The following is a 26621-nucleotide window of genomic DNA, read 5'->3' on the forward strand; positions in this document are numbered from 1 at the left end:
TGCTATGTTATAGCTTTACATCCAAAATACTTACATACTTGATGTAACCCCCCAGTAAAGAACCGCCATAACGCTCTGGTTAAATAGAGGCAGCTTCTCAGACTAACATGGGCAATTAAAATGATTTTACTTCAGGTTTGATCTAATCTCTATTTTAGTGTATATGTATGTTTTATTACCAGTATGGCTCTCCACGCCCCCTCTCCCCCGTATGGTTTACTGAGACCAGGTGTTCTACCTACCTGGACTTCTTTTTCCACAATGTTTCAGTATTTTAGCCGAGAGCCGTGCACACATCCAGTCTGAATCTAATGTTGTCATTAGGAAAACAGTCAGCACTCAGGTTTGATCAGCAACAGCGACCGCGTGCTTCCGCACAACAGCAGGTCAGCTGATTGAAACGGCACGCGGAAACAGTAAAGTCAATTTGAAATCGCCACTAGTTCTCCAAAGCACTCGGTCTTCACCCACAAACACCAGCGCTTAACGTAAAGCAAAACGTAACGTCTTTCTTTCGTAAGCGGATTTTTTTTAAGTGCAGTGACTCGGATAGTTGATGTAAAAGCAGTGGGCGAGAAAGATATGGCAAACAACGAGTCGCTGGTCGCATTGAATGGGACTCAGGTAAGTTTGCTTAGGAGAGTGTTTCTCTCAGACTTTGTCCCCTGCTTGTGTAATGTGGCACTTTTTTTTTTTTTATTTAAGCCCCACTCTAAATAATTTACTAGCGCTGAAGTTATGCTGCTGTGTTTGTTTCCTCGACTTCACTGGAGTCATGTGACACGCTGAAGCTAGCATTACAGATGTGACTTTCGCTTCTTTTACAGCTTCACTGACAAAAATAAACTCCGTAATAAGTAATGTAATAAAGTGTACCCAGTGCAAGGCGGTTTGTTGAAATGTAAGTTCACAGGGGCAGAAGTGAAAAGCATACAGAGGAAAGGATTAGTTATCCCTTCGCATAAACAGAAAGACAGGTGTAGTTTAGAAACCATCCGGCTTTACAGTGAGGCATCCTATCCAGCTGTTTCGCCAAGTGTTGCAGTATAAGGCTGTGTATGTTATTCAGATTTAATTAAAAAGTTGTTGTTGGGATATCATGAAAAATGTGTCTGTTCCCCCGTCAGAGATGCAGTCTTTATATGTCTCTCTCTTTTAATTTTCAAAGATTTCATACATTGGGCACGACTGTAAGGAAATTCCAGAGTTCCTTGGAGAGACCTATGGCCAGTTTGCACGAAGGCTGGATCTGAGTTTTAATCAGCTCAGGTAAGATTAGCAACATGTAATCAGCTGCACATCTTCCTACATCTTCCTCTGCCTGCTACTGGGAGACATGCGTCTTCACATCAGGTGCAACTGAATGTGTACCCTGGGTTTACAGGTGGTCACAGTGTCATCAGAAGATCAGAAAGCTGAACGAGTGTTAGAACTGGGCTGGTGCCACGCTGGGGCGGGATAAAAGGCATCATCGATAAATGTGACATGCTAATTCAGGGGCAAATAGAAGAAAAGATTCCTCTGTCAGGACATGAAGGAGCACCTCATGGCAGCCGCTTCAGAGGGGGCTGCCATTTCAACAGCAGGACTAGCATAGTTGATGTGGCAAGTAAAAGAAAAGAGATGATGGTTATAAGGTGCTTTTGTTTCTGAAGCCCTTTCATGACTGTCAGGCCATGAAGCCATCTCAGTTGGGCCCTTTTCTGTTTAGAAATTGTTGTCTCGAGGCAGTTGTCTGTAGTGGGTATTTGGAGTTTAAATGGATTTATATAGTGCAAAACCCCTCAATTGAAAAATCTTTTTTAAGGTTCAGGAATATCTGAATGGGCCAACATGAGTTTCTTGGAAGCCCATGATCTGTTATCACAGAATTTACACACACAGTGCAGAGCTCACCTTTGCACAGGGTGTTGAGTAAGTCACAGTCCTTGTAAATCTGCTACGGTGGGCAAACAGAGATCTTTAGGTCCTTGGCTAAGCCTGATATACAGAAACCTGTCACACATTTTTCTTTTGTTTGTTTTGTCTAAACATCTGCAACTGGTAAAACAAAGATTTGTAGCTGCATTCTCATTACCTTGACCATCAGTATCCTATCATGCTCTTCATTCAAATATAGTCAGATAATTTGAAACATTTACGTTTTTAAATAGCTAACAGTAGGCAAGATGATACCAAGTGTCCTTTTTGCTCACAATAAATATTTTTTTGATTAGATGACCATACGTGAGGTTCCTAAACCAGTTAGCAAAAGTCCTATATAGTATTACACCTTGTCACATGACTAAGCATTGTACTGAATACACTGTTTGACACCAATTGTTTTTAGGCGTTTCCTCAGAGGAAGTGAAAGCACGTAATCTCTCACAGGGAGCATTATGGCATGAGACTGCAACAACTCTTATGTCTGTGGGTTTTGGGGATATCAAGACGGGCATTATGTGAGTTGCCCTTGAAACTGTCACGTTAAGAGCTTCATGTTTAGAATGAAATATTTATGACTCAGAAATGACTAATTTATTATTGGTTTTCAGTTCAGCTAATCTCAGATGTCAGATATCATTACTAAACTTCAAAGGGTGGTATGCACAGAGAAGTGGTGCAGAAGTAAGCCAAGCAATACTTGAACCATTTAGGGCTCATGTCTGTGCAATATTGATTGATGGTTTGGTAGTGGAAAAAGTGATCTTATACCATGCTTAATTCTAATGATTTAGCTTTAGATTTGGCTAGATTTTATTTTCAAAGCTGCTTTATTTTCCTCAATTTCTGGGTTCTGGTTCATTCTTATGCTTGTTGTGAAAATGAGTGTTTGTACAGTGTGTTAAAGCTGATTCCAACAACATTACATGACATTAATACAACAGAACATTAAAAGATGAAAGTATGCATTGCCAACATGCTAGTATTAGTTCCTTCTGGTATCACCATAAACACACATGACCACATTAGAAACTGGATAAACACGTCAACATGTGACAAAGTTGTAGCACCCACTGTTCGTTTCCCATTCCCCAGTTTTGATATACAAGAAACAATAAACCACTGATGCGTCATATTTTGTGCTGCTGTACAATGCATTGAATAATTTGACAAGGTTATAACCAATATTATTGGTAAAAGTTTCTAAGCACACTTTCACCTTTATAATATAGGACATCTGCACACCAGATAGGTAAACACTGTTATTTATCTCATAATGATAACATTCGAAATTCTGCTGCTCTTATACGTCAGAGACATTTGTGAATATTGACACCGTGACCTTGTTTCAATGTCAGCTCAAGCAAACCAGGTGTAAACAAATGCACATGTTGGTTAAACTCAGTGGACTACCTTCAGCATCGTGCACTTCTTCATGCTGCTTGACTCAAATCTAGAGGGAGACATTGCCAGAGTTTGTTGTAGCTAATGTGCTTATTTCTGTCAGCTCAATTGACAACACTCATCCAGCAACCTGACAATGAGTCACAACGAGAAGCAAGGTGCTGGCATTGGCTTTAACTGAGTCCTGTGTGGTTTTGTGTGCGTGTAGCGCATATGTTTGTTATTTTGTATGTGTGCTTGTGGATGTTTGCTTGCGTGCAGTGTTTGCGCATCTGTCTCTGTGAGCATAACTGTGAGTGGCTGGGCAGGTAATGGCAGGATGAAATTATGGTAGTGGGCTGTCACACCTACACCTCTCCCTCTGTGTGCTGTAGTGTCAGCCTGTCTCATCAATGTGTTGAGAACTGTGGCTCACAGTGAGATTTCTGTCCCAGGAAGGGCTTGGTTGGTATTGTGTTGTCCACTTTGTTCCAGGTCAGTTGTGTATACAGTGCTGTGAAGGAGCATGTGCTATGTTGACACGATTTCCCTGCTGTGACTGTTACATGCAGTGTTATCACCCTGGACACACGAGGATTGAAGAGGACATGTGTCTCTGAGTCTCAGGAAGAATCCTAACACTATTACAACAGGGATACTTGTCTTCCGAAATCAGACAAACCATCCTGATAAACAAATCCCAGTTGGGTATCAACAGCCAGTTGTGAAATCTTAAAACTCTACTTTTTCCAGTAAGCCTATTTTATCAATTTAGTTATATATATATTTTTTTTAAAACCAAAGTATAGAGATATACTGACTGACTGAATTGGTCCATTTTCAGTCTTCTAAGCCTGGATCAGGTACTCAGCCTCCAGTATATCCTATTATGAGCCGGTTCGTTTCATGCATGCACGGTGGCACAGACAAGTTAAATATTATAAGCTTGGAAACACCTCACTGTGAGTGAAGACACAAAGTTTGCCAAAGTAAACTGTGGGTGAGGTACAAAGAAGATTGTAAAAACTAATCTAACTAGATGCTTCACTCAACTTTGCCTAGCTGAACATTTTAAAGAAGCTAACAAAAACAAAGTAGATAAAGCTACTTTGTTTTTCCAGAGCTCCGAGCCAGCCACAGGCAAGCATCCTTTGTGTGAGCCTCGGTATGAGCAAAAGATCAAAGTTGTTCCAAAGAAAATTATGGAGACAAGTGGAAAAGAAAAAAAGATTGATGTCCTCTTATTTGGTAAATTTATCCAAATACCGTAAAAGATTTGTTATATAAATCCGCTTTTGTTTGGTAAAGTAAAATATGCCAGATAAAGGTGGGCGCGCAGAAACATTTCAGTTGTTTAGGTGAGAGAAGATCCTGTAATGCACTCCAGCTTGTAAAATTTAATAATTTCTTGTATTATGAAAATTAAAATTGAAGCAAAATTTCCAAACAAGAGTGATTAAAGTTGTGCAATCACAGTGATTCTTTGAAATACCTTTAAATATTGGAGATACTAGAGACATTTGGTAAATGTCACATGAAACTGCAACTTTTACATTTTTCCATGCATGAGAAGATACCAATGTCTATTTTTCCTTGCAGTCAGTCTCAGTTTTCACAATATCAGAATTTCAAATATGACACTGATACTCAGGAAAATACTCAATAAAAAAGGGACAAAATTACAAATATATTATGTTATATTTTAGGATTCTCTTAGTGGAAAAAAACATAAACAACATTTTTAGATGTGCTTTTGGTGACTTGGCACCATATTTCCATTGCTGATCAAATAGAGTTGGTAACGTATGCTCTCACTATTTCTGTGAGAGAATGGTAGACTTTTCTTTGACTTAATCTTGGACTCAGACATTAAATGGCTGCATTATTCTGACCAGCAGGAGTGATAATGTTAGCTCCCAGATTAATGTTATATTATTATTAGCCATAGCCCCTAGCCACTAACTTAATGATTGCTATCTGTGCAACAATGTAGGAATGTAACCTGTTGCTGAAAGCGTTTGTCAGCGTCGTTTGAACTTATTAGGCACAGCATTGAATGTCAAGGACGTTAATTTACAGGTAAAAGTCAAGCACTCCACCTCTAAATTTTCTTACCACAAAGATCTTTAATTCAGTCGTTAACCTACATGGGCTCATATCCCTTGTGACCCACTCTATGATCTGAAACACTGACATTACTCTCTGGTATACTTAAAAGTCTAATGTCAGGAGTCGATCTGCTACATAAAATCCACCAAAGTTGAAATTCAGCCTGCTCTCAAGAATAGGAAGACCATATTGGACTTAGGCACACACATCTACTGTATGTGTGTGTGTGTGTGTATGTATGCAATGTGTGTGCCTCTGTCTGTGGGGGTATGTGCTCACCCAGGCCATGTTGGTGATGGCAGGCGTTTTGCATTTTAATGACAAATCAAGTATGCTAACTTGCATTTTAAAACGAAAGTGCTCTAAATGTCGCACGGCTGTCAAAATGAGATGTAAGTAGTCTGATGAAAAGAGAACAAAGAAGACAAAGTAGGGAGGCCTAGTACACTGAGAAATGAAATAAAACCTTGTATGGCCTGTCAACTGTGTCGTTTTATATTCATATCTAAGAAACATTATAGTATTACTCCGCTGCTCAAGCCTCACTCATCTGTCTCTTTTAATTCATCACAGGGACCGCTCTGTCTTTCAAGTTGCTGTATGTCAACACTGGAAGGGGCCTTCTAATTGACAAATGAGTGTCACAGACATCAAGTGTTCCTTTTCTATCCACGATAGGTAGACTCTGGTTGTTTGATGGTTTGGGGAGGAGGGATGAGGGGGTCTGTTATTGGCAGAAGCCCAGTAAGAGGCATTAGACTGGGCCCAGAATGAGAAGTGACAACAGGAAGAGAGCCTGTCATTGTCTTGCCTAAGTGTTCAATCTGCAGAGATGCTGGTATGCAGATAAAGTGTCAGTTAGGAGGAGAGAATATGAAACATTGGCAGTATGAAGTCCTCAAATCACTTAACTGGGAGCAGCGTGTGTGTGTGCCTGGTAATAGTGGTGGCGTACTCTGTTCTGCTGAGGAAATATATTCCATATCTGATCCATCAGGCCTGTTTAGGCCGATATTCTAGGATAACCTGATCTATGTCTCATAAATTACAAAGTACGCAGAGCTCTCCCAGCGCAAAGAGATTTAAACCGGATAGATGAAAAGGACACGGTCTGGCAGGAAATAACTTATTCATATGAAGGACATTGATATTTCGTATCCTTCTTTGGTACTAATTTAAACTAGAATTTTTTTTAAATGATGTACTACTCCTGGGAAAGTCGCCGGATGACATAGCTTGTCTTTTTCCTCCATCTCACCAATTTGAGGTTGTGATTGCTGCAAACACTTTTCTCTCTGTTAACGGACAGTTAAAATGATGCCAACAGAAAGCCAGGGTAGAGAAATGCACACAAGTCGTGGGCAATTAGTTTTATCAAAGTCATATGTTTGGTACGTTATCGCTTAAGTCTTTTACATGAGGTTATATTTTGGACGGTCTTAATTATAATGCCTTTGGATAGATTTGAAATGATTAAGGTTTAAAGAACTTTTATCTCTGCAAGTTATGCTTTGCATGAGGAAAATTACACAATGTTATGGTTTCACTAATGGCTCAATCCACAGTGGTGACATGATCATCGTCCCTGGCTCAAACCAACACGCCGCTGAACAAATGCCATACTAATTCAAACTTTGGATAGACTTAAGTCAAGAAAAATGCTAAGTTACACTGACTTTCATCTTCACTTTGAAAGAGAGTAGATATACTTCTTGCAACATGCTCATAACTGTCACAAATCTCAACTGTGCACTGCTGATTGGCTCTTTGGAGACAATTGTGGGACAACTCACTTTTTCATATTTGTTTTTTTTTTTTTTTTTTTAAATGTCTTGAAATGTCAGGATTCTTTGAGTGACGTACTTCTCTCATATTTTGTGGAGTCCTTATAAAAGGTCACCCTTCCTGCTGGCTTTTGAAAAGTTGTTGTGGTTTGTTTTGGTGCCATCCATTTTTTGAGGAAGTCGTGAGCATTACCATGGAGATAAACCACTGGCAAACCTCCTAGTTCATTAGAAATCCCCCTTCCTCCAAAAACAAAACAAAAAAGAAAAAAAACCCACATCCTCTTAGGACGAGTTTGTGTCTAATTTGTTTTTATCTCGCTTTGAGTACTGCAAAACAAAGTTGGTTTCAAACTGCAGTTCACTGCTGCACCTCTTGTGTCGACAGGGAAATGCAGCTCTGCTCACGTTGCACTCTCAGTGCACACTTGAGGCGTTCGAGAGAATCTGACTTAGCTCCTGGCCTTCTTCTGCTGTAGTATACAACAAAGTTGTAGCGTTCCTGCTACCCCGATTGATTTAGGTGTGGGGTGGTTCCCAGGTGGAGCGTGCAGACGACAGGATGCATATCACCCGGCTATTTAGTGTGAATTCTGCAGACAATGATCACATGTGCTCCAACTGACATTACACAAACTTTGTACTAGGGAGTTGGCAGGATAAAGACCATTTAATGTCTGATCTGACTGATCCAGACATTTGTTATCACTTACAGCTCGGCCGGGTAGTGCCTACAAAAAATCTGGGCTGCAGTGGCTCTGGTGTAACACAGCTGAGTAGCTAGTCAATCAGCTTACAGCTGGACAGTTCCTTTATCCTGGGTACAGGATATATAGTATACAGTAAATCTTTATCTCATTGTTAAAACACAACAAAAGACAGACAGAACCATCAGTGTCAGGAGCTGCCGTCAGCCTTTCAGTGCATTCCTTCTATCTAAAACCATCTTGTGCTTAAGGATTCTGAATTGAAGGGAACATCTTTATGTTCCTTTTGTTCACATTATATACACTGGGCAGTGATGCCATTCCTTTTATGACTGCGTCACATTTTTTATTGTATATCCCAAGACGGATGGCGTGCCACTGATGCAGAGATTTACAGGCCTTCAGCTTGCAGTGGCAGGGCTTTAGAAGGGCCTGCTGACATCTAGCCAACACTTTGGAGGAGGAGTATAAAAGCTGACATTTTATTGGCTCTAAGAGGGAAGGAGAGAGAGGGAGAGAAGTCTTGGGATTGGGGGCAGGGAGGGAGGGAGGGTGAGAGGAAAGAAAGGAAAAGATATTCTGTTTCTTTACTTTATATTTTTCAGCACTGCCAGCTGTCATGGGGAACTTACTAAAAAGATGGGATTTATTGGGTATTATTTAGAAACCTGTCAGTGCTAATGACTACAGCTATGATTTCAATTATCACCCACTAAATATAGCTTAATTCACTGCCTTGCTGGCTATAATGAGCCACCCTGACATCATTTTTCAAAAATTCGATACCATGCTATTTTAATATTTTATGTTGACCACTGATTTAATTTTCCTCCCTGGTGCTTGGCATGTGGCAAGTTGGATGGTCAAAGCTATTGAGTTCAAAGCTATCCATGGGATATATTTTTTCCATTGACAGAAATCCAATTAGTTTTAGTACACAGTCTGGCTGAATAAAAAGGGTCTTAAAATCCACAATATGTTTCCTTAGTGTTTTAGCAGAGTGCAAAGTGATGGATCTTTATGATTTAAACTGATGGGGTCCAAGTGGACATGCTCCCTTTTCTACTTTGGCAAGTGAAAAACAAACTACCCGTATGTCTTAGTCATTTTGATAGGCATAGCAGAGTCTTTTGATATTGTGTAAACATCCGCTGTAAAGTGCATGCACCGGCTAAGATCTTGACTCCTACATATTTAAACACTTATTAAATACTTTACAGCTGCTACACAAATTCTGCCGAAACACCATGTAAATATGAGAGAGGGAAAAAGTCAGATGTATAATTCATTAGTGACATGTTTAGTAAGTAGACCGTTTGGGGAGAGTTAATGTGTGTTCAGGTTTTGACATGAGGGTGTGCATTTTTAAGCGAGCATTAAAAGGAAGATGATTAGGACTGGCATTTGGCTGTCAATAACAAGCTCGCTGCTTGAAGTTGATGATACGGGGGAATTTTGATAATGTAAAGCTGATTCCTTTTCTTGAGTCTTCTCCCTCCGTGACATATGTTTTATAGTACATAACACATGTACAAGTCATTTAGGATAGCCTCCAACAGTTAGGATCTCTCCATGTGTGCTTTGCTTTCTTCTAAAAAATGGAAAATCACACTACTTGAGACATGACCTGTGTCTCTTTAAAGACATAACTCAGGCACTGTTTATGTTCATCCCATCACATTTAGCTATCTCCCAGATTGATGATGTAAGCAACTGGAAGGCATGGAACATATTAAAGCAGAGCAGGGAGAGCCATACTTCTACTTCCCTTGGCTGAATCCCAGATGTGGAAAAGAGAAAAAGTAAGGGGGGGGAAAACGGTTTGGAGGCTGTTTTGGATGATGAACAAAGGAGCTTCCTTTGGTATGGCCTAGGCAGTTTTGGTCGCTTCATGGCTTTCAATCTCCCACAGTCTTTCCTAGAAGGCCCAGGGGTGTAAAGTGAAGACAGATACATGGCTGTATCCATGCCAAGATTTTAGAGGATGATGGCAGTTTTTGCCGTGATTTGAATTTTAGGGGATGATTTTTTAAGAGGGCTGCGTGATAAATGTTGTCAGTAGATGAATAAATCCTGTGACCATAAAATGCAGTTGGAGGCTGTTGGCGGAGATGGCAGCTCTCAAAGGCCTCGCGATTACTAACAGTCTGATCTTGCATATTGGCGAAGACGAGGGATTAATCTTATAACCCCTATAATTTGAGTCCAGTTTAATCGCAGTTCACCACTCCTGGTGTGATAAACTATGCCTTATTTGCTTGTTCTGCAGTTGCAGAACCGGCTTTGCGGGTGAGACCTTTTCCTGCACTCCCGCAAAACACTTAAACCGTCCCTGGCCGTGGACAGCTGTGTCACATTCTCAGCACAGCTGTATCTCATTTCCTGTATCCATTTTAGATAAACGTACTCGCATCTTTCACAGCTTTCACTTTTAAAAACCACCGACTGTCCTTCCAAGCTGCCATCCCAAGAACTTGGTCGGACGGGAAGATTTTTCCGAGATAACGGTCCCTGCGCTCTCGCTCGGCTGCGCTCTTGTTCTCCCCTTCCTCTTTGTGCTCGTTCCATTTGTGAAGCATGAAGAATAAGTTTAGAAAACTGTAGCTGGGACTGGGTTCAGAAATCAAGGGAAAGCTATGGTTCTTTTAAGGTTACATCTGACATCCATCAGCATGGAAATATGTTTTAATGGTCAGGCAGGCTGCAAGACATCAGTAAGCTGTTGCCTCACTTTTCCACCCAGGGATATATTGAGATAAGAAACAGTGACGGCATGTTTCATGTCCATGCTGCTGACATGTCTGTGCTGGAAAACTACAAGGAGAAACCCTTACATTTTGGGGCCAGCAGGCTGCGTAGTACAGTATCCTTATTCTCTGTTTTCCCTCTTAAAACATTGTTTATCCATAAGGATAAATGCAATGACTCCCATCACACTGGTTCCACTGCAAGCTGCTGACTGCACTATTAGCTGACAGTATGATTATGTGAACAACAGACCAAACAGTCTTCTGATCTCCTCTGTCTGTCCAGACGTTTGGTGATGTTTAAGAGTTTATCCCCACTGGTAATGGGGAGATAGCTTTTGTACTGGGGGCACTGTAGAGTTTCTTTATTTTCTCCCTCTGTCTGGATCCCGGACCCCTGGGTCCTCTAAAGCTCAGAACATGTCTGTACTCAGATGTTTCAAAACACCAAACAGCAGAGGATGAGTAGGAGAAGAAGGAGGCAGAGGAGGAGGAAGAAGGTATAAAGGAGAGACGAAGGGAAATGGGAGGAGGGTAAGGAATCCTCACAGGGACAAAGTGCACATGTACAAGCAGACCAGGCAGAGAGGCCCAACAGGGTCTATAGACTTGTGATCTGAGGGCCGTTTGTGTGTCAGTCAGATCAAAGTCTGTGGAAGAGTAGGAGAAATCCCTTTACCTTTTCTGACTATGGAAACCCTTATTGGCAGCTCGGCTGAAGGAGGGGGATGATAACAGGGAGCTGCAGTGAAATGCTTCTACTTGTGATGGTTTTCATTGTTTTTGTTTCACTTCGAGTAAAACACAAATCCTTCCTTGGGCAGTTTTATTCATGCAGCTGTAGGGTCGGTGTTTTGGATATCTTAAACATGTGCATGGAACATTGTTTTGTCAATATTTTATGACAATATTAGTGTTAAGACTGCAGCTTCTGGCTGCAAATTCTGCATTTTGCACAAAACTGCCGTGCTGCTCGGTGCTTTATAAATGTTAAGTTTTTATATTTAAAAGGAAGATGGTTGTTTTCATTGTTTCTTTCAAGAGAAGATTGGTTGGTTGATCATAAATTGTCTCTTTTTGTGCAAGGAAACACAAGAAATTATGCCACAGTGTCAGACTAAAGAGCATGCAGCAATGTGAATTATTCAAATGAAAGCAAAATTCAGATCACGGTGTCAGTGATTTAAGATGAAAAAATATGGTGTTTCTTGTTTATAGTTCCTTTAACTTTCACTTCTAATTCAAGAGTAATAATAAGTAATAAAAGTTGAAGCTATTTCCTTGTTTAAAATGATAGATTAGTTTATTTTTAATGCATGTGATTCCTGCTGCAAAAGGACACTTTGGTTTACAATTAAAAGGTCTCTTAAACTGAGATTAGTCAGTAACAAAAAGAAACAAAAAGTGACAAATAAAAGGCAAAAACATGACAATACAAAGGACCTCTTTATTATGGTGTATTTTTTTTGTATTAGCTTGCTTGGGAACATATCATATGCATATCCTGCACATCTTTTTTCATATAGAGACACCTGCTGAAGATAAGATAACAATAATGCCATTGAACAACAGCACAAAATGTACACTATACAAGGTATATAGAAATATCACTTTAATATAAGCATACATGATACAAAAGATACAGTTTGATATTTTTAAATGTCTGGTAGCAGTAAAGTAGAGTGGAATATTGCATGGTGGCTAAAAATCAGGTCAAATAAATAAAATAAATACATCTAACATCTAACACTGCACATTATCTGTTTCAGTTTTATACATGGATAATAGGTGGTCAGGTTGAAGTTTGAACCAAGTTCAGCATACAGCATATATATATGTGTGTGTATGTATGTGTATATATATATATATATATATCAAATCAAATCACTTTTTATTGTCACATCACATGTGCAGGCACACTGGCACAGCACATGCGAGTGAAATTCTTGTGTGCGAGCCCCACAAGCAACAGAGATGTGCAAACACAACAACACAAACGAGCAAAATACAAGAATGGCCAACCTGAAACTAATAAATATATGTACAATATATAATAGTGTATGCATTTCTGGATGTGTATACTAAATATTTTCCTACGTGTGTGTGTGTGTGTGTGTGTGTGTGTGTGTATATACACATTTTTACAAATTAAATAGTAAAAAAAAAAAATAAAATAATAATAATAATAATAATAATAAAATATATAAAATATACAGAGTTGAATATGTGCAAAACAAGTGGCATTTATATACAGTGTGGAGTGTGTATGTATGTATATATATATATATATATATATATATATATATATATATATATATATTTTAGAGAGAGAGAGAGACACACACACACAGCTGTTCCTTCCAGAGAATGCCACACACTCTGCCACTCCTGCTAACCCCCTCATTCTGGGAATGTGTAGTGAGTGTATCCTTCTATAGGCCTGGCTGTTTAAATTAATTATTAGTTTTATAGCGAACCCTGAGGCCCTGCACAGGCAGCTAATCCCTGTAGAGGGCTAATCCGACCCCACGTTACAGAAAATCAATGCTGGTCTTTGGTGTAGGCATGCCATCAGGGCACGGGGACACATGTCAGACAGGCCTCCTGATTTTTTCATGAGGTGTGTTTTTGAAGTGGTAAAGCCAGTGGAGGATGCTCGAGGTAGCCAGAATTTAAAAGAATATCCGGAAGCGATAAAAAAGGCTTGTATGACCAACTTTCTCTTGGGGTGCTAGTGATGCAAGTGTGTGGTTTTTTTGGTGAATTATTTTAACAGAAAGCAGATATGGAGATGCATGGAGAGAACTCGTGCTGTCAAAAAGTTAGTATACATTTAAAAAAAAAAAAAAAAAATCCATATTTGCAGCCTGAGCTAGATGTTTTTGATTAAGGTAATAATAATAAAAATAATAAAAGCTATAAAACTATTAAAAAGATTTATGTAAGTACACAAAGTAATAACACGACACCAACTCCCTTAGTATTTCGTATGGTAACTCTTACCTGTCAGGGCGTGGGCGCAGTTCCTCTGGGGGTGTTCTGGCACAACACAGGACTTTGGCAACGTATCCTTTGGGTCCTTTGGTTTTCCTTTGGTAATTAGGCTTGTTGCAGCACATTCCCTGCGTAGTGGATCAGATTGGGATGTGGGGAGTTGAGTAGAATTTGTGGCTCTGGTTTTAGGAGGCACCATTACAATGGTAGGGTGCGCTAGCTAGTCTGCAACAGTGTTTAGCTGGATAGCAGATGTAAATGTTAGGACCCAAAGTAACCCAGAAGAAGACTTTGCTTTGTAATTCTCATAACATGTCATTGGTTTTTATGTTTTGGCTGATGGTTCTATAACACAAACACACAATAGTATATGTCTGTGTTACAATGGCCTTCTGGGAAACTGTGATGATAGATGTGCGCGGTGGTTGGGTATCCTGCAGTCAACAAGGTTTTGAAGGGATTTGGTTTGCGCTGAGTGACTGCAGAGCATGTCAAGTAGTTTGAGTTATGTCGTGTTTGCTATTTTCACTGGTTTGGTGGCTGAGGATTGGTGCCAGTGGAGTCTCGCTGTAAACATCAGCCTTGACTGTTTGCCTGATAATTTGATGAAGGGAAGGGATTGAAGTAGTCATTCTGAAAATGTCAATTTGTGTCTTTCTAGTAATAAATCTTTTCTTATGACCCAAAATGAGAACATCCTATTTTGTCTTGGCAATGATACAGACAGTCTGTGATTTGAGATCACTTTAATATCTTGTCAGATTTGATCCATAGTAAAAAATTGAAACCACCATTCATTTTCTTTTTCTCTGTCAGGGTTTAATACCATTCAGAGACGATATGAATATTTCTCATTCCTCAGTCTCATTTCATATTCTCAACTGCCTGTCAGTAATTGGAGGAGAGAGAGATGATCTGACCCAGTCCCCTACTTTTTTTTTCCACCTCTCTTTCTGCCTATTAGTTTTGGCTTACCAGCTTTCTCTCTCTCTCTCTCCCACACACACACACACACACACACACACACACACACACACACACACACACACACACACACACACACGGAGACTTGTTATGATAGAACAAAAAAATGTCGAGCCCAGTCAGTCTATTCATTTCCTCTAGTGGGAGATTAATGAGATGAACACTGCCGTCTCGTGCCTTTTGTGACAGGCTTCAAAGTCCCTGTACAGGAGGACCTGCGTCTGTTCATCTGTAGAGTTCACACACAGGCTGGCTTTTATTTCCGTTTACAGTGTAGCAGTCGATTAGGGAGGCTACCTCATGATCCAAACTATATGCTGCAATTATCTTAGACATAGATAAAGTGATCAGATATGCTGTGCGCTTTCTTCGTGGTAGTGAAGTCACTCAGCAAATGTTTTAAGCATCTACGACATCTGACCTAAACATAGTTTGCTCTGGGATTGAATTCATGAAGTGGAGCCTTTGTGAGCGGACTGTGGCTATGGTGAAGATGCCACTTGAAAGGATGTGACGAACACAGAAATCCTTGTGTGTTATCACGAGACGTTTGGGTTTGACCATTTGGATTTCCTTCCTATTTAAAACGGAGTAAAGCATTCAATCTTATAAACTAAATATAAGGATCTTAATGTATCACTACAACTTTTATTTATGTCAGTCCATACACAAATGTCTTGATTCATCCCCCATTTTTTTTTATTTTGCTTCCAAGGAGCCAGACTGTCTTGTATTTCATTTAATGTGGTCAAGAGCATTAGTTCCCCAGGCTTTCTAAAGGTCTTTCTGAAGTTTTTCTTTGGATACTGGCTGCATTTTCAGAGGAATGCTTTTTTGTTTGCTTGTTTGTTAAACTATTTGACACTGACCTATGAATCACCCAAGCATTTCAGGCATAAAAACCCAAGGGATGAACCAGTGTTGTGGCTACATATACCAAAGAACCCATTTTTAATTGTATCTTTAGGCACCTTGTTATTAGCAGCCTGTAAAACAAACACATCCCACATTCCCCCTTTTTTTAGATGAATTTCCAAAACATGTCAGATAACAGTTTTACAGAAATAAAATAGTATTTCTGCACCCGCAAGGTGATTCTCAAACTTGAAAACTTGACATATCTCAGCATGGTGTGTAGTGGAAATTGGTGGAGGCTGAGGCATACCAAATTACCCAAGAACTGGGATGAAGATCAGTTGTAACAAGTCTTATGGAGGGATAACATCAAATTTGAAAAAGTTGGCTCAAATTGTCATCAGTGTGTAGACGGTAATGTATGTATGACAGGTAGAATAAAAGGCAGCCAACACCCAAAAAAGAGCGTTAAATGTCTTTTAAGACGGTTGGAGAACTATTTCTGAAGACTACTTAACGAAATCACAAGAAAGCTGCCTAATAGAGTTCAGGCTGTGTAGAACAATAAAGATCATCAGACCAAATATTAACTTACAGGCTTGTTAGAACTATACAATCTCTGTTTTCACCTGATGTACTGTGTACCATTTATGTTTGCAGATGTTTTTTTTTTTTTAAAAATCACTGCATCTCTCTCCCATTTAGCAAAATATAAAGAATTGAACAGCGACTCAGTACAGTACATCCACTTTACATGCTGCTTTTACATTTTTCTGATACGTATCAGTAAAATATAAAAACCTTAAATATTGTCACATGTTGGAATATCAACTCAACCTGGCCATGTTCACGTTGAATAGATTTCTCCCAGACAAACATAAGACCTATGATGATGGGTAAGAGACATTTGCAGCTGTTCCTCTGCTACTACCACACCATGTAAGCCTATTAAATGGCAGTAAATAAAATCTCTTGTGATAGAAGCAGCTGGGCCACTTTTGTATCATATGACGATCACAACAAACAAACTGAAAATATATCAGTTGCCGTAACTCTCTTTTAACACAAGATATCCTGTAGGCTGCTTATTTGGACCTTTAGTGCCTATTAGTCTAAAATGTGGTTTCTAACGCTTCCATTAATCCCGTTTGCACAGAAGGATGTAATGTTTTACAGCTAAAACTGCTTCTTTTACATTAATAAAGATGGGGGACTGAGAGCTGACAGTAAACTTAAGTCCATGTAAAATGGTGACTGTCACTCACTGCTTCTCCCATTGTGCTGTGATTGTAGTGTAGGCTTGTGGAGAGTTAGTTATCCAAATACCAGCAGTGCATAGTCTCTCATTTGTTTTCATTCACTTTATTATTTCAACCTTTTTATTCGCAGTGTCAGACGTGTTTGCAAGGGACATTCGAGCTTCATGTCAAAAAACTCCTCCAAAAGCGAGACAGCTAAGACAGATTTGGAGGCGAGGCAAAAATCCCTTGTTTGTCGAAATTTTTTGAATGCCACATTTTTATCCAGGCTGCCGAGTGCGTTGCATTTTCCGGGCACATTAACATATCTTAAAACTTTGCTGATTTTTTTCCAGGCCAAAGTTCCTCTGGCAGAAATTAAAAAAATAACTTCCCAAACTGTGACAAACGCAAAACATTTCTCTGAATTGCTTCTCAGAAAGATATAGATTCTTTTTTTTAAATATCAGTTTTGCTGTAACCACAGAGCTCTTATGGTAAACCACCCACGTGTTGATAAAGACAAAAAACTAATGGCAATTCCCATTTGATGTCTACACGAAGTTCTGAGGGAAAGTAAAATAAGACATTTTGGAAAAACATTCCTTTTTCTGTACACAGAGCAGAGTTGTGTGTTTGCTCTACACGGCTTTGATTAAAGGTTTTGAGAGAGAGGAGACATTTCTTTTGCTTTATGGCTCTCATTGCCAGCTTGGCAGCAGCACTAGCATTTAAATGCCCATTAACAACCTTTTAACTGTCAAGATCTTTTGAAATATGGATATTTGCTTTCCTCGCTGCTTCAGAGCCACCAAAATTACTTTTAATAGCACAAGTGTTGAGCTTCATGAGCGGTAGGCTAGCTGCATGCCATTCTCGTGCAAAGGGGGGTTTGCCAACGATGCCTGATTAGGAGTGCAAGGGGAGATTAATAGATGTTTCTTCCCCTCATTTGTTATCACTCTTTTAGCGCATTGACTGACTACGGCGTGTGATAAATAGAGGGAAGCCTCTGCATTTCCTGAGTGTGACACTATCTATCTACTCGTCAGCCCAGCTCTGTGTTGATGTGATGTCTCCTCTGACAGCACATCCAAAGTCAGCTTCCTAGTCCTGGGCAATTTCAGCTGCTGAGGGAAAGGTGTTTGGGATCTGCATTTTAATCCTGGCCTGTTTAATGTTTGCCCCCTGACAATCTGGGCCAGACATCATTTTAATGGTATGTACAGTGATAAAGCCAATAAAATGTCAGGATGATTGATAATCTGAGCATTATAGCAATATGACTTTCCAGGTCTCCTCTGCGCTCCAATGATGGTTTCCAAATTGAATTCTTTAGGCGTGCGCGTGTGAACCTATGCATGCACATTCACATGGTATGCATGCGTGCGCGTTTGCTACACCTTAGGTGAGGGGAAGAAATCTTGTTAGTTTCTAGTGAATCGGTTTTTAGTGCTTATGCAATACATTATTTCCAAAATAACAAACCACATTGGCTGAATAGATTATCTCTGGGTTTTTGGCCTGCTTACTGTATTTGTCTAGAAAATGTGTATCGGAGTGGGGGACAATTATAAGGATGATTACCATATTTCTTCAGTTAAATAAATGATATGAAATCTTGCTTTCCTCTCTGTGTCAGAAACTGTAAATGTATGAACTAGGCGGGCGTGTGTTTCATATCAAAGCCGGCTTATTTTTGTCTACTGGGGATGGTTGAGGGGAGAGGATGCCGTTCATATCTCTTGACTTATGAACTTGTCCAAACACAGGTGGACATTGAGACTCCACAGATGGTGGTGAAGCAATGAAGTGTTGGAACAGCGTGTATACTTAAGCCTTTGCCTTTGATTGTTACATTTTGTAACGGCCTAAATATGTTACTTCTTTTTTTTATTTTCCTTTTTTTTATATATTCAGAGTTGCTCTTTTTTCCCCCCCTTTTTTATTTTTTTAGACTGGATCCCTATGGAGGAGATCACAGCTCTGGTTCATTGATTTATTGGTTGCTATTTGCAAACCAATAGTAATCGGTTGGAGATTGACACACATGCGCTTGCAGTGCAGTCACTGTCTCTTTGGACCTGTGAAACAGCTCGTTCTATCTTCGGCAAAGTCAGAGCAGCACTGCCTCTGACTGGCAGTCATGGAAAGCTCTTTGTTTTATGTAAATGGTGATTGATGACATGTCTGGCACAGCCTGCAGTTTTTGACAAAAAGTATTGATGGCTGCTCTCAGTAAAGTGTTAGTCCAGGTGACAGAGCAATCCATTTTAAGATGAATGAGAAACAGAGAGATGGAAAGTAAGAGAGAGGGAGAAAGACAAAGTGAGGGAGAGAGGCTGAAAGAGGAAAATCATCAGCACTTTCTGGAGCGAGTTATGTATTTGTAACTCTAGTTCTGTGATCACAGGCTTTCAAATGGAATATGCACTAACACAAGCAGATATTCTGCTTTGATTAATGAGGGTCACGCATGCCACGGCTCCACACTGTTTATGATTTTTATTTTTATTTCCCCTTAATTAACATGAGGTCTCATTTTCAAAGCCACCTCAACAGAAAATGTTGAGCTTGTGGTTGGGCAGTTGTTAGTTGACACTAAGAATGGATTACCATTTCCCACAGCTTGGTTCCCTTAGCCATTTCCTAATGACTAATTTTCTCTTTCTAATGATTGGAGGTTCACGAAGGAGGACACGAGGATGGGTGTGACAGAAGAGGATTTAGAAATAGGGTGAGATGGAGGCAGATGATCGGCTGTGGCGACCCCTAAAGGGAGCAGCAGAGATTCTGTACTCAGTTCAGTTCCTGCTGCAGAAAGTTAAAGATGAATCTGCAATCTGAACAAGGTACGGTTCTGTAAATAGGATGTACAAAGCAAGGCATGAATTACTGATTTAAAGTTGTTTTTTAAGACTTATTTTCAGGAAATTATTTTTAAAGTACTTGGTAAAGATATGACTAAGCCCTTCAACGTTGTTAAAAATCCTTCTCAGTAAATTGACTTTGATGTTTATTGTCACTTTCCTTCAGAAACATATGACTTCTACTGAGACTAAATGCTCCTGTAGGTTACATTGATAAACTAAAGGCAACAAAGCAAGCAAAAAATCAGGTCTTTCCTTCTAACTTAGAAGCCATCTTTGTTATTTTTTCTGCAGTAGTTCTGTCGCTGATTTCTCCTCCAGTGATACTTTCTCTGTCTTATACATGTAGCGTCTTACACCTTTTCTTTTAATTTTTTTGGTCCCATTATCCATCCATGCAATGCAAAAGTTAAGACTGAGGAGAAAACCTAATACAATCTATTAGGTTTTCAGTAAAGACTATTGATAAATCTGGATGTTTCTATAGTTAAAGAAAGGCACCTTTTCTTGTACTGCCCCACATTCTGAGTACTGATATTTTCAAATGTAGTGCTAAAATAGGCCATGCATGTTTCGTCAAAATATGCTTGTCTGTCAGTTTGGGCTCATTTAGTGCCAGTGGGAGTCCCAAGATTTTATATCCACTGGATTTGTTTGAATTGGAAAATTGGTCCAGGATCCACAGGGGCAACTCCATCTCCTGTATTCCAGCTCCTCTTTGACTTTAGGATGATGAATGTGAATTTAGATTTGCTCCCTATGCTCTCACGCTTTACTGTAATGTAATTTCACTAATGGAGCCACAATCACAGAGGTGTTTACTTCTGAGTTTAAGTAGTGAGGAATATTCAGTGGGTTAGCCAGCTAGAAACTGTAGATATCAGACAAAAAAAAAGTCTGCCTATATGAAAAAAAGTGTATAACACAAACTACTACAAGAATGGACCTGGTGCTGATGTGCGTCTGACAAAACCAGATTTAACAGATGCTTCAAGGGGACCTTAACCCATGAAATCACGCTGTCCTGCATCCAGAGCCCCACCCTCTAACTGCTGTATAAATAGATTCTCGTGACAGGGTAATTCATCTCTGGCCATGAAAACATCAGCTTTAAAAGACAGCTCGCTGAGACCCTGTGCTTGTTAGGGGCCAGATCAGCAGACCAGATGCCTGGGATGTAAACTCATGAAGAGAAGATTAATTTATCTGTCATCCCTGACTTTGACAGTTGTTGTAAATTTGACTCTGGCCCCTGCACACGGAAGGGAGAAGGGGGAAGAAATGAGAGATGAGTAAAGATATGGAGAGGAGTGTGAAGAGGGAGGATGACATTAACGAGGGAGGGGTAAGGTAGGGGTGAGCGTGTGTCAAAAAATTTCAAACATACAGTATTGACAAGTGAACTTACTCACTCGCTGCTGGTGTGCACCTGGACTCCATCCGAGGCCCACCTCTCCAGATGATGGGTTTGGAAACCTATTGTTAGGGAAAATTTTGGCAGTGATTTCTCTCAAAAAGCACCCTGCCTCTTTACCATTTTTTCCCTACTGCTCTTTTCAGGATGGTTGCCTCATAAGGCACACTGGAAAATGAGTAGTGGTGGTGTCAAGGAAGCCATTTGGGGTCTGATTGATGGTAGCAGGCGAACCACAGCGGCCATGTTCTCTGATCTCCCAATGTGCAGGCCATGCTTGGCGCACTCTGAGAAACAGGAGAAGTTCTTTTTTTTAAAGTTAATGCCACAACCAGACACATTGCGTTATATTTCTCGTCACATCTCTGTCAGTGTTTCAGAAAATAGATGACAAATTGGGATGAGTGGAGTGTTTATCATTAGAGAGGAATATGACCTGGCTTTTGATGGAACATACAAAAAGAGTAATGATGCAATAATCAAATTATTACTCACTGTGAGACAGATAATGTGTCTACAATTTATCTTTTCACTTAAACCGACAGTTTTAATCATAATGCAGCTGACATATATGCATTCATACGAGCTGGATTTTAATGTCATGCAGAGGTCTTTAGATTTACAGCATGTCTACCCAGATAACGGCATGTTCTGCACATCATGCATATCAGACTGTATTTAAATTTATGTTGTCCGACTCCTTTTTCCCACAAATCTTGATGCCAACTGTTTAATCAAGGTTTTTGTCGAGCTGTAAATGTGAATGTAGTTGTAACAAAAACTTGAAAGCGAAAATGCAAGACCGATTCACTTCAGAACCCCCTAAACATTTAACTAACACGTGCAGTTTATTACGTAGTCCAGCCCTTCAGTGGGTTTATTTTATCTCTGATCACCCCCTAGTTTACATACAAGGTCTTGCATGAAAGCAAATCGGCTAAATTTGGCTGTATTTTTTATAAACACTCCTTATATGTCTGATTGGACCTAAGGGGAAGTGACAAATCTCGTGCTTTTATTGTGGATTAGCATGCTAATAGGCTTTCGACTTGATTTGACAGACCTCGTTTCCCCCAGGAGAGGGACAGCCTCGAGCCAGGGAGAGGGGTTCTGTTTGAGGGTAAGCAGGGGGAAAGGAGTGGAGGGGGAGGATGAGGGAAGAGAAAAGGAAAGTGGGGTGGAGTTGGGGGGTGGGGGGGGGGGGGAGGACATGATGCAGGTTTGGAAGTGTGAAAGATATTGCTAATTAGCATGTGGAAGAAAAAAGGTTCTGACAGGAGAGGTAACCCAGCCATGATAAATATGGTGACTTCGCAGTCCCTCCTCCTTGCTTTTGTCTGTCAGACCTCACAGCTGTGGACTTAAGAACTCTTTTCACCTAAAAGGAAATCAAAAGGTAATCCCAAGTTTGATGTTTGGAGAAACTCTTGAATCGGAAGGAGGGGGGAAAAGGGGTCGCTGGTGTAATAGGGCAAGGGGGTTTAAGCTGTAAACCCTTCACAAAAGGTTCTGACAGAGTGAGTTCCTCCCCAATCTCTGTGAGTGTATTTGGAAAGTTCTGAGCACCTTCTCCATGCATGACTAAACCTACAGAAGAATGGGGAGATAAAGGACGTTGCTGGATTTAAGCAAAAGTTTAATTTCACTACCAAAACAAATATCTTGTATCAATCAGTGAGCTGAAATTGAATCCTCTCACCTGTTCCCGGTTTGCTGGAATTCTTCTGGATAATTTTAATAGCAACCCGAGTTTGATTGACGCTCCCCGCTCATAGTTTTGTCAACATCGATTGTTGGAACTGGCACTTTTTTTTTTTTTGGAGTCTTAGTCTAAGAGGATGATGAAATTGGCTGAAGATTTGTCTGAATGTACAGGAGAAAGATGTGATTCAGCTCATTTTACTTCTTAGTTAATACATAAAGTTGTTCTTGAGAGTCGGCAAAGGATGGAGACTTTGGTGAAGTGGGGGCTTATTACTGACCAGCTGATCAACCTATTGGGCATCTTGCTTGGTTTTTCATTTGTATTGTGGTGCCATGGTCATTCAGCCAATTTATTTTTCCAAATCGTCCAAAAAAACCCACATAAACGTACACAGTCATAGAAAGCAAAGCAAATGAAAAGTATTTGACCGTCTCTTGACCGCTTTTCAGTTCAAGGATAAAGCTGCAGCACATTAGCTGTCTGTGTGAGGAGATAATACCTCTGCTGATGATAGCAGCTGACCTTGAGAAGCTAAGATGACAGTAACCTTGCTATCATCCCTTGAACCCCAGGTTCTTATGCTAGGTGCGTGTCTGTCCACTTACACACACCCACACAGTGTACATACTACATTTAGCTTGCTGAAACCCACACAGTACACGACCTTTCCTCCTTTCCCTGACAGCTTCCTGAAACTGGCAACTGCAGTATTGCTTTGGAGCACATTTGCTTACCATAAGAATGCAATTTTCACTGATAAGGTCCCGGAACTTGGCGGGAGGTAGGGGGGTGTATCTGTCACTTGGTGTCAAAGCTCCGTTCCTGGATGATCCAGGGGGCTCGCCCTGGGGGACAGCTCAGGGCTGAGTGGGCCAAAATAATGTCATCCTGTGGAAAAAAAAATGATTAATCTATCCCTGTCTATCCTTTATTCCACAAGGAAGCATGCAGTGGGATAAGTGGCACAATAAAGCATATTTAAATTTCATTTATAGTGCATTAGGCTGTTGTTAAATTGCCTCATCATTCTAATTTAGGGGAATTTAAAGACTGAGACAGATGGGAATAAACATTAATATATGTAACCAAAAAAATAAATAACTAAAAAAAAATAACTAAACTTTTCTGTGTTGGAAATCTTCAACACTTTGACCAGAGTACCAGTTAGCATGAAAGTGTGCAGCTATGGGATCTACGTACCCTTTGAGAGCTGGTATGCACTACACATAAAAGTAACCAGGGTGAATATCAGAGCTGAGAGCCTCGCCATAAATACTCAGGTCAAAGCTGTCAGCTAGAACGCTTCTCTTCATGGTCTGTCTTCTCTTTTTAGTTTTAATCCCCTCGTCATGGGATGAATGGGTATGAGAGAGAAACAGATACAGGCAGAGATACTACAGATTGGAAAGAGCACGAAAAGTAGGAGAAAAACGCACTCTGAAGTGTGTGTGAATCCATAATAGCGCTACTTAATGACACAAACTATCTTCCCTTGCTGTCGGAGAGAGGCTAGGCTTCCTCAGAGTCTCAGAGGGCCCTCTGTTACAAAACAGAAGACAGTAGGGCTTTGACAGCTCCAAGTGTCTAGGGCCAGGCAAATAATTGATAGCAGGCTGCCTGCATCCAAGGTCCTTTAGCAGTAATTGCAAGCAGAATCTGACTCTCTGATCTCACCAGTGGTATTGGCTATGCCAGAACAGCCTGGCTTTGACAGATTGCCTTCCTGCAGTAATAACTTAGGCATGTTCCCTGTTTTCTCACACAAGGCCATAGAGCGCCGTCTCCACCACAGAACTAGCCCAGAATCATCAGTGATTATTTTAGATGTGTATTTTGCTTTTAGCTCTTGGCAGATTTTTCTGACAGGATGCTCTTCGAGTAATGGTTTTGCCTGCAGTCAGCCGCTCCGTATATTGTTTTCCATCGTAATGTCTTTTTGTAAGCAGAATGAAATCGTTGGTAGAAGCTGGGATTGTGCACGTGTTAACATAGAGTTGCGAGGCGGAAGGCGTCGAGTGAGGCTTGTGAAGAGCAAATGGATACTGCAGAGTTCTTTCGTTTTAAAATTTGCTCGTCAAGTCAAACGTTTACTGCCTTTAGAAGGGCTGTAATGACTGTTACAGATCAGCTGTGGTGCCGAAATCTTTTAGTTAAAAAAAATGGAGTCGCCAAACACTCTCCGTTGTCATGGCTCTTGAAATTGAATGACAGCCTGAAGGCTTTATGGCCTTTTGAGGGATAGTCCTCTTCCCCCTCTCCCTCCTCTCCTCTCCTTGTCTCCTCGCCCTCCTCCCCTCTCGCTCAGTGGCACTCTTCCATGCTCACTGTCTGCACTGTAAAGCGCTCAGGGATTTATTGTCAGCTGGAGTTTCCTTGATGGGGTGTAATAATACTGTGCCTTTCTCACCCGCTAAGGTGGTAGAATCCCCTCCCTCTGCCGATGAGAGGACCCCTGCGGGCTGCCCTGTGAGCGCCTGTGTTCTGTGGCAGACTTATAAGCCTGGCAGCTCCACCCCATGGCTGTCCAAACAAGGTTTCTCAACAGGCGCCCACATCAAAAAGAGCAGTGTATGGGAGCTGCAGGAAAGTGAAACGGCAGGATGTTGCCTTTTAGTTATTTATTTATTTCCCCTTTCACAAACAGAAGAAAAGAGTTAAAAGAATGCGAGCTCTCCTGGCATTGAAAGGTTTTTTTTTGTATACGCGTGTTTGTGTTTTGGCAGTAAAACAGTGAATTGTTGCTACTGCTAATTACTCTAAGTAGTTTTGTGTTCATAGTTGCCAGAAATAATTCCAGGCAGGACTGATGAGAGTAAACACTAAACTGATTTCTGAATGAAAATCATTAAAGGGATGGAAGTGTAAATAGACACGATCCCCATGACACCCTGCAGTAGGAAATGTGATACTGTGGGTTAGTACTTGACTGCCAATATCTGCCAGTTAATCTAATTTAATCTTTAAATAAAGGCTTAAATCAATGCAAATAAACATTAGTAAATGAGTCTGGGAATAACATGTGGGAAAAATATCAAAGACGAGAAGAAAGTTAAAAGTCCCTAAATGCCTCAAAGCATGCTCGCAGCTCAGCAGGCGAGCTGCAAAGGCGAGCTGCAAAGGCGACTGCCGGATAATATAAATAGAAGCCTCTTTCACAAACCCGCAATTAATAAAAGATCCTATGAGTGATCCTTGTCAGGGGTGGATATGAGCAGACAGTTTGTCAGGTCAGGATGGGACAAACTAGTCCCAGCTCGCTGTCCTCTTTGAAAGCTCGGTGGAAAGATAGATGGGTGCGTCAGGCTGCTTTGAAATGTCTAAACATAGACGTTTTAAAGGTGGACGCAATGTGAAAATGTAAATAAAGTTTATTGGAGCTTGGGGTCAGGCTGAGGTTGGATTTATGGTTTTGGCATTCACCCTTAGGCCCATCCGTCATCCCTTTGCCCTCAGTCACAGCTCCTCCCGCTCGCGCCAAGTCCCTCCCCCCACCCCAGATCACAAGACCCTCAGCTGAACTACAGCCGACCTGCAGGATCCAAGGCCAGCTGGGCTTCAGATGCCATAATAAGAACCATTCAGTGCCTTTAATGATTGTGTGACTTTTGGACAGGCCTACCCTCCTCTCCTCACCCCTTTTTAGTTTTATATACATCACATATTCTTTCCTTATAATTGCTCATAATTTGCTTGTTTTTTTTCCTCAACTTCCTTTTTTGGTTTAATTTTTATTTTTTTCCGCGTGCATATGCGGGGAGGAGGGGTTGTTGTTAGGGGGGGTGGAGTGCTGAAGCATGTGATTTTGAGTGTTATATGGGAGGTCCTGAGGGACATGTTGAGTTTAGGCTGTGTCTCGCTGGAGCAGTGTCACACCAGAGTCTGTGTTCACTTATTTACAGCACAGATGC

General features: G+C 40.6%; 1 protein-coding gene across 1 annotated transcript in view; it reads left to right on the top strand.

Annotated features, from left to right (window-relative positions):
• Positions 1–396: 396 nt before the first annotated feature.
• Positions 397–26621, top strand: part of lrmda (leucine rich melanocyte differentiation associated) — a 209416-nt gene continuing 183191 nt past the window's right edge. Inside the window, exons 1-2 of the mRNA XM_085477555.1 lie at positions 397–624; positions 1169–1269. Coding sequence (XP_085333681.1) covers positions 583–624; positions 1169–1269 — 143 coding nt within the window. The 5' untranslated portion in view covers positions 397–582. The remainder of the gene's footprint in view (positions 625–1168; positions 1270–26621) is intronic.

This window comes from Copadichromis virginalis, linkage group LG13, assembly GCF_057382275.1.
Source record: "Copadichromis virginalis isolate Kocher_CV1m ecotype Utaka linkage group LG13, C_Virginalis_male_GT1.1, whole genome shotgun sequence".
NCBI lineage: Eukaryota > Metazoa > Chordata > Actinopteri > Cichliformes > Cichlidae > Copadichromis > Copadichromis virginalis.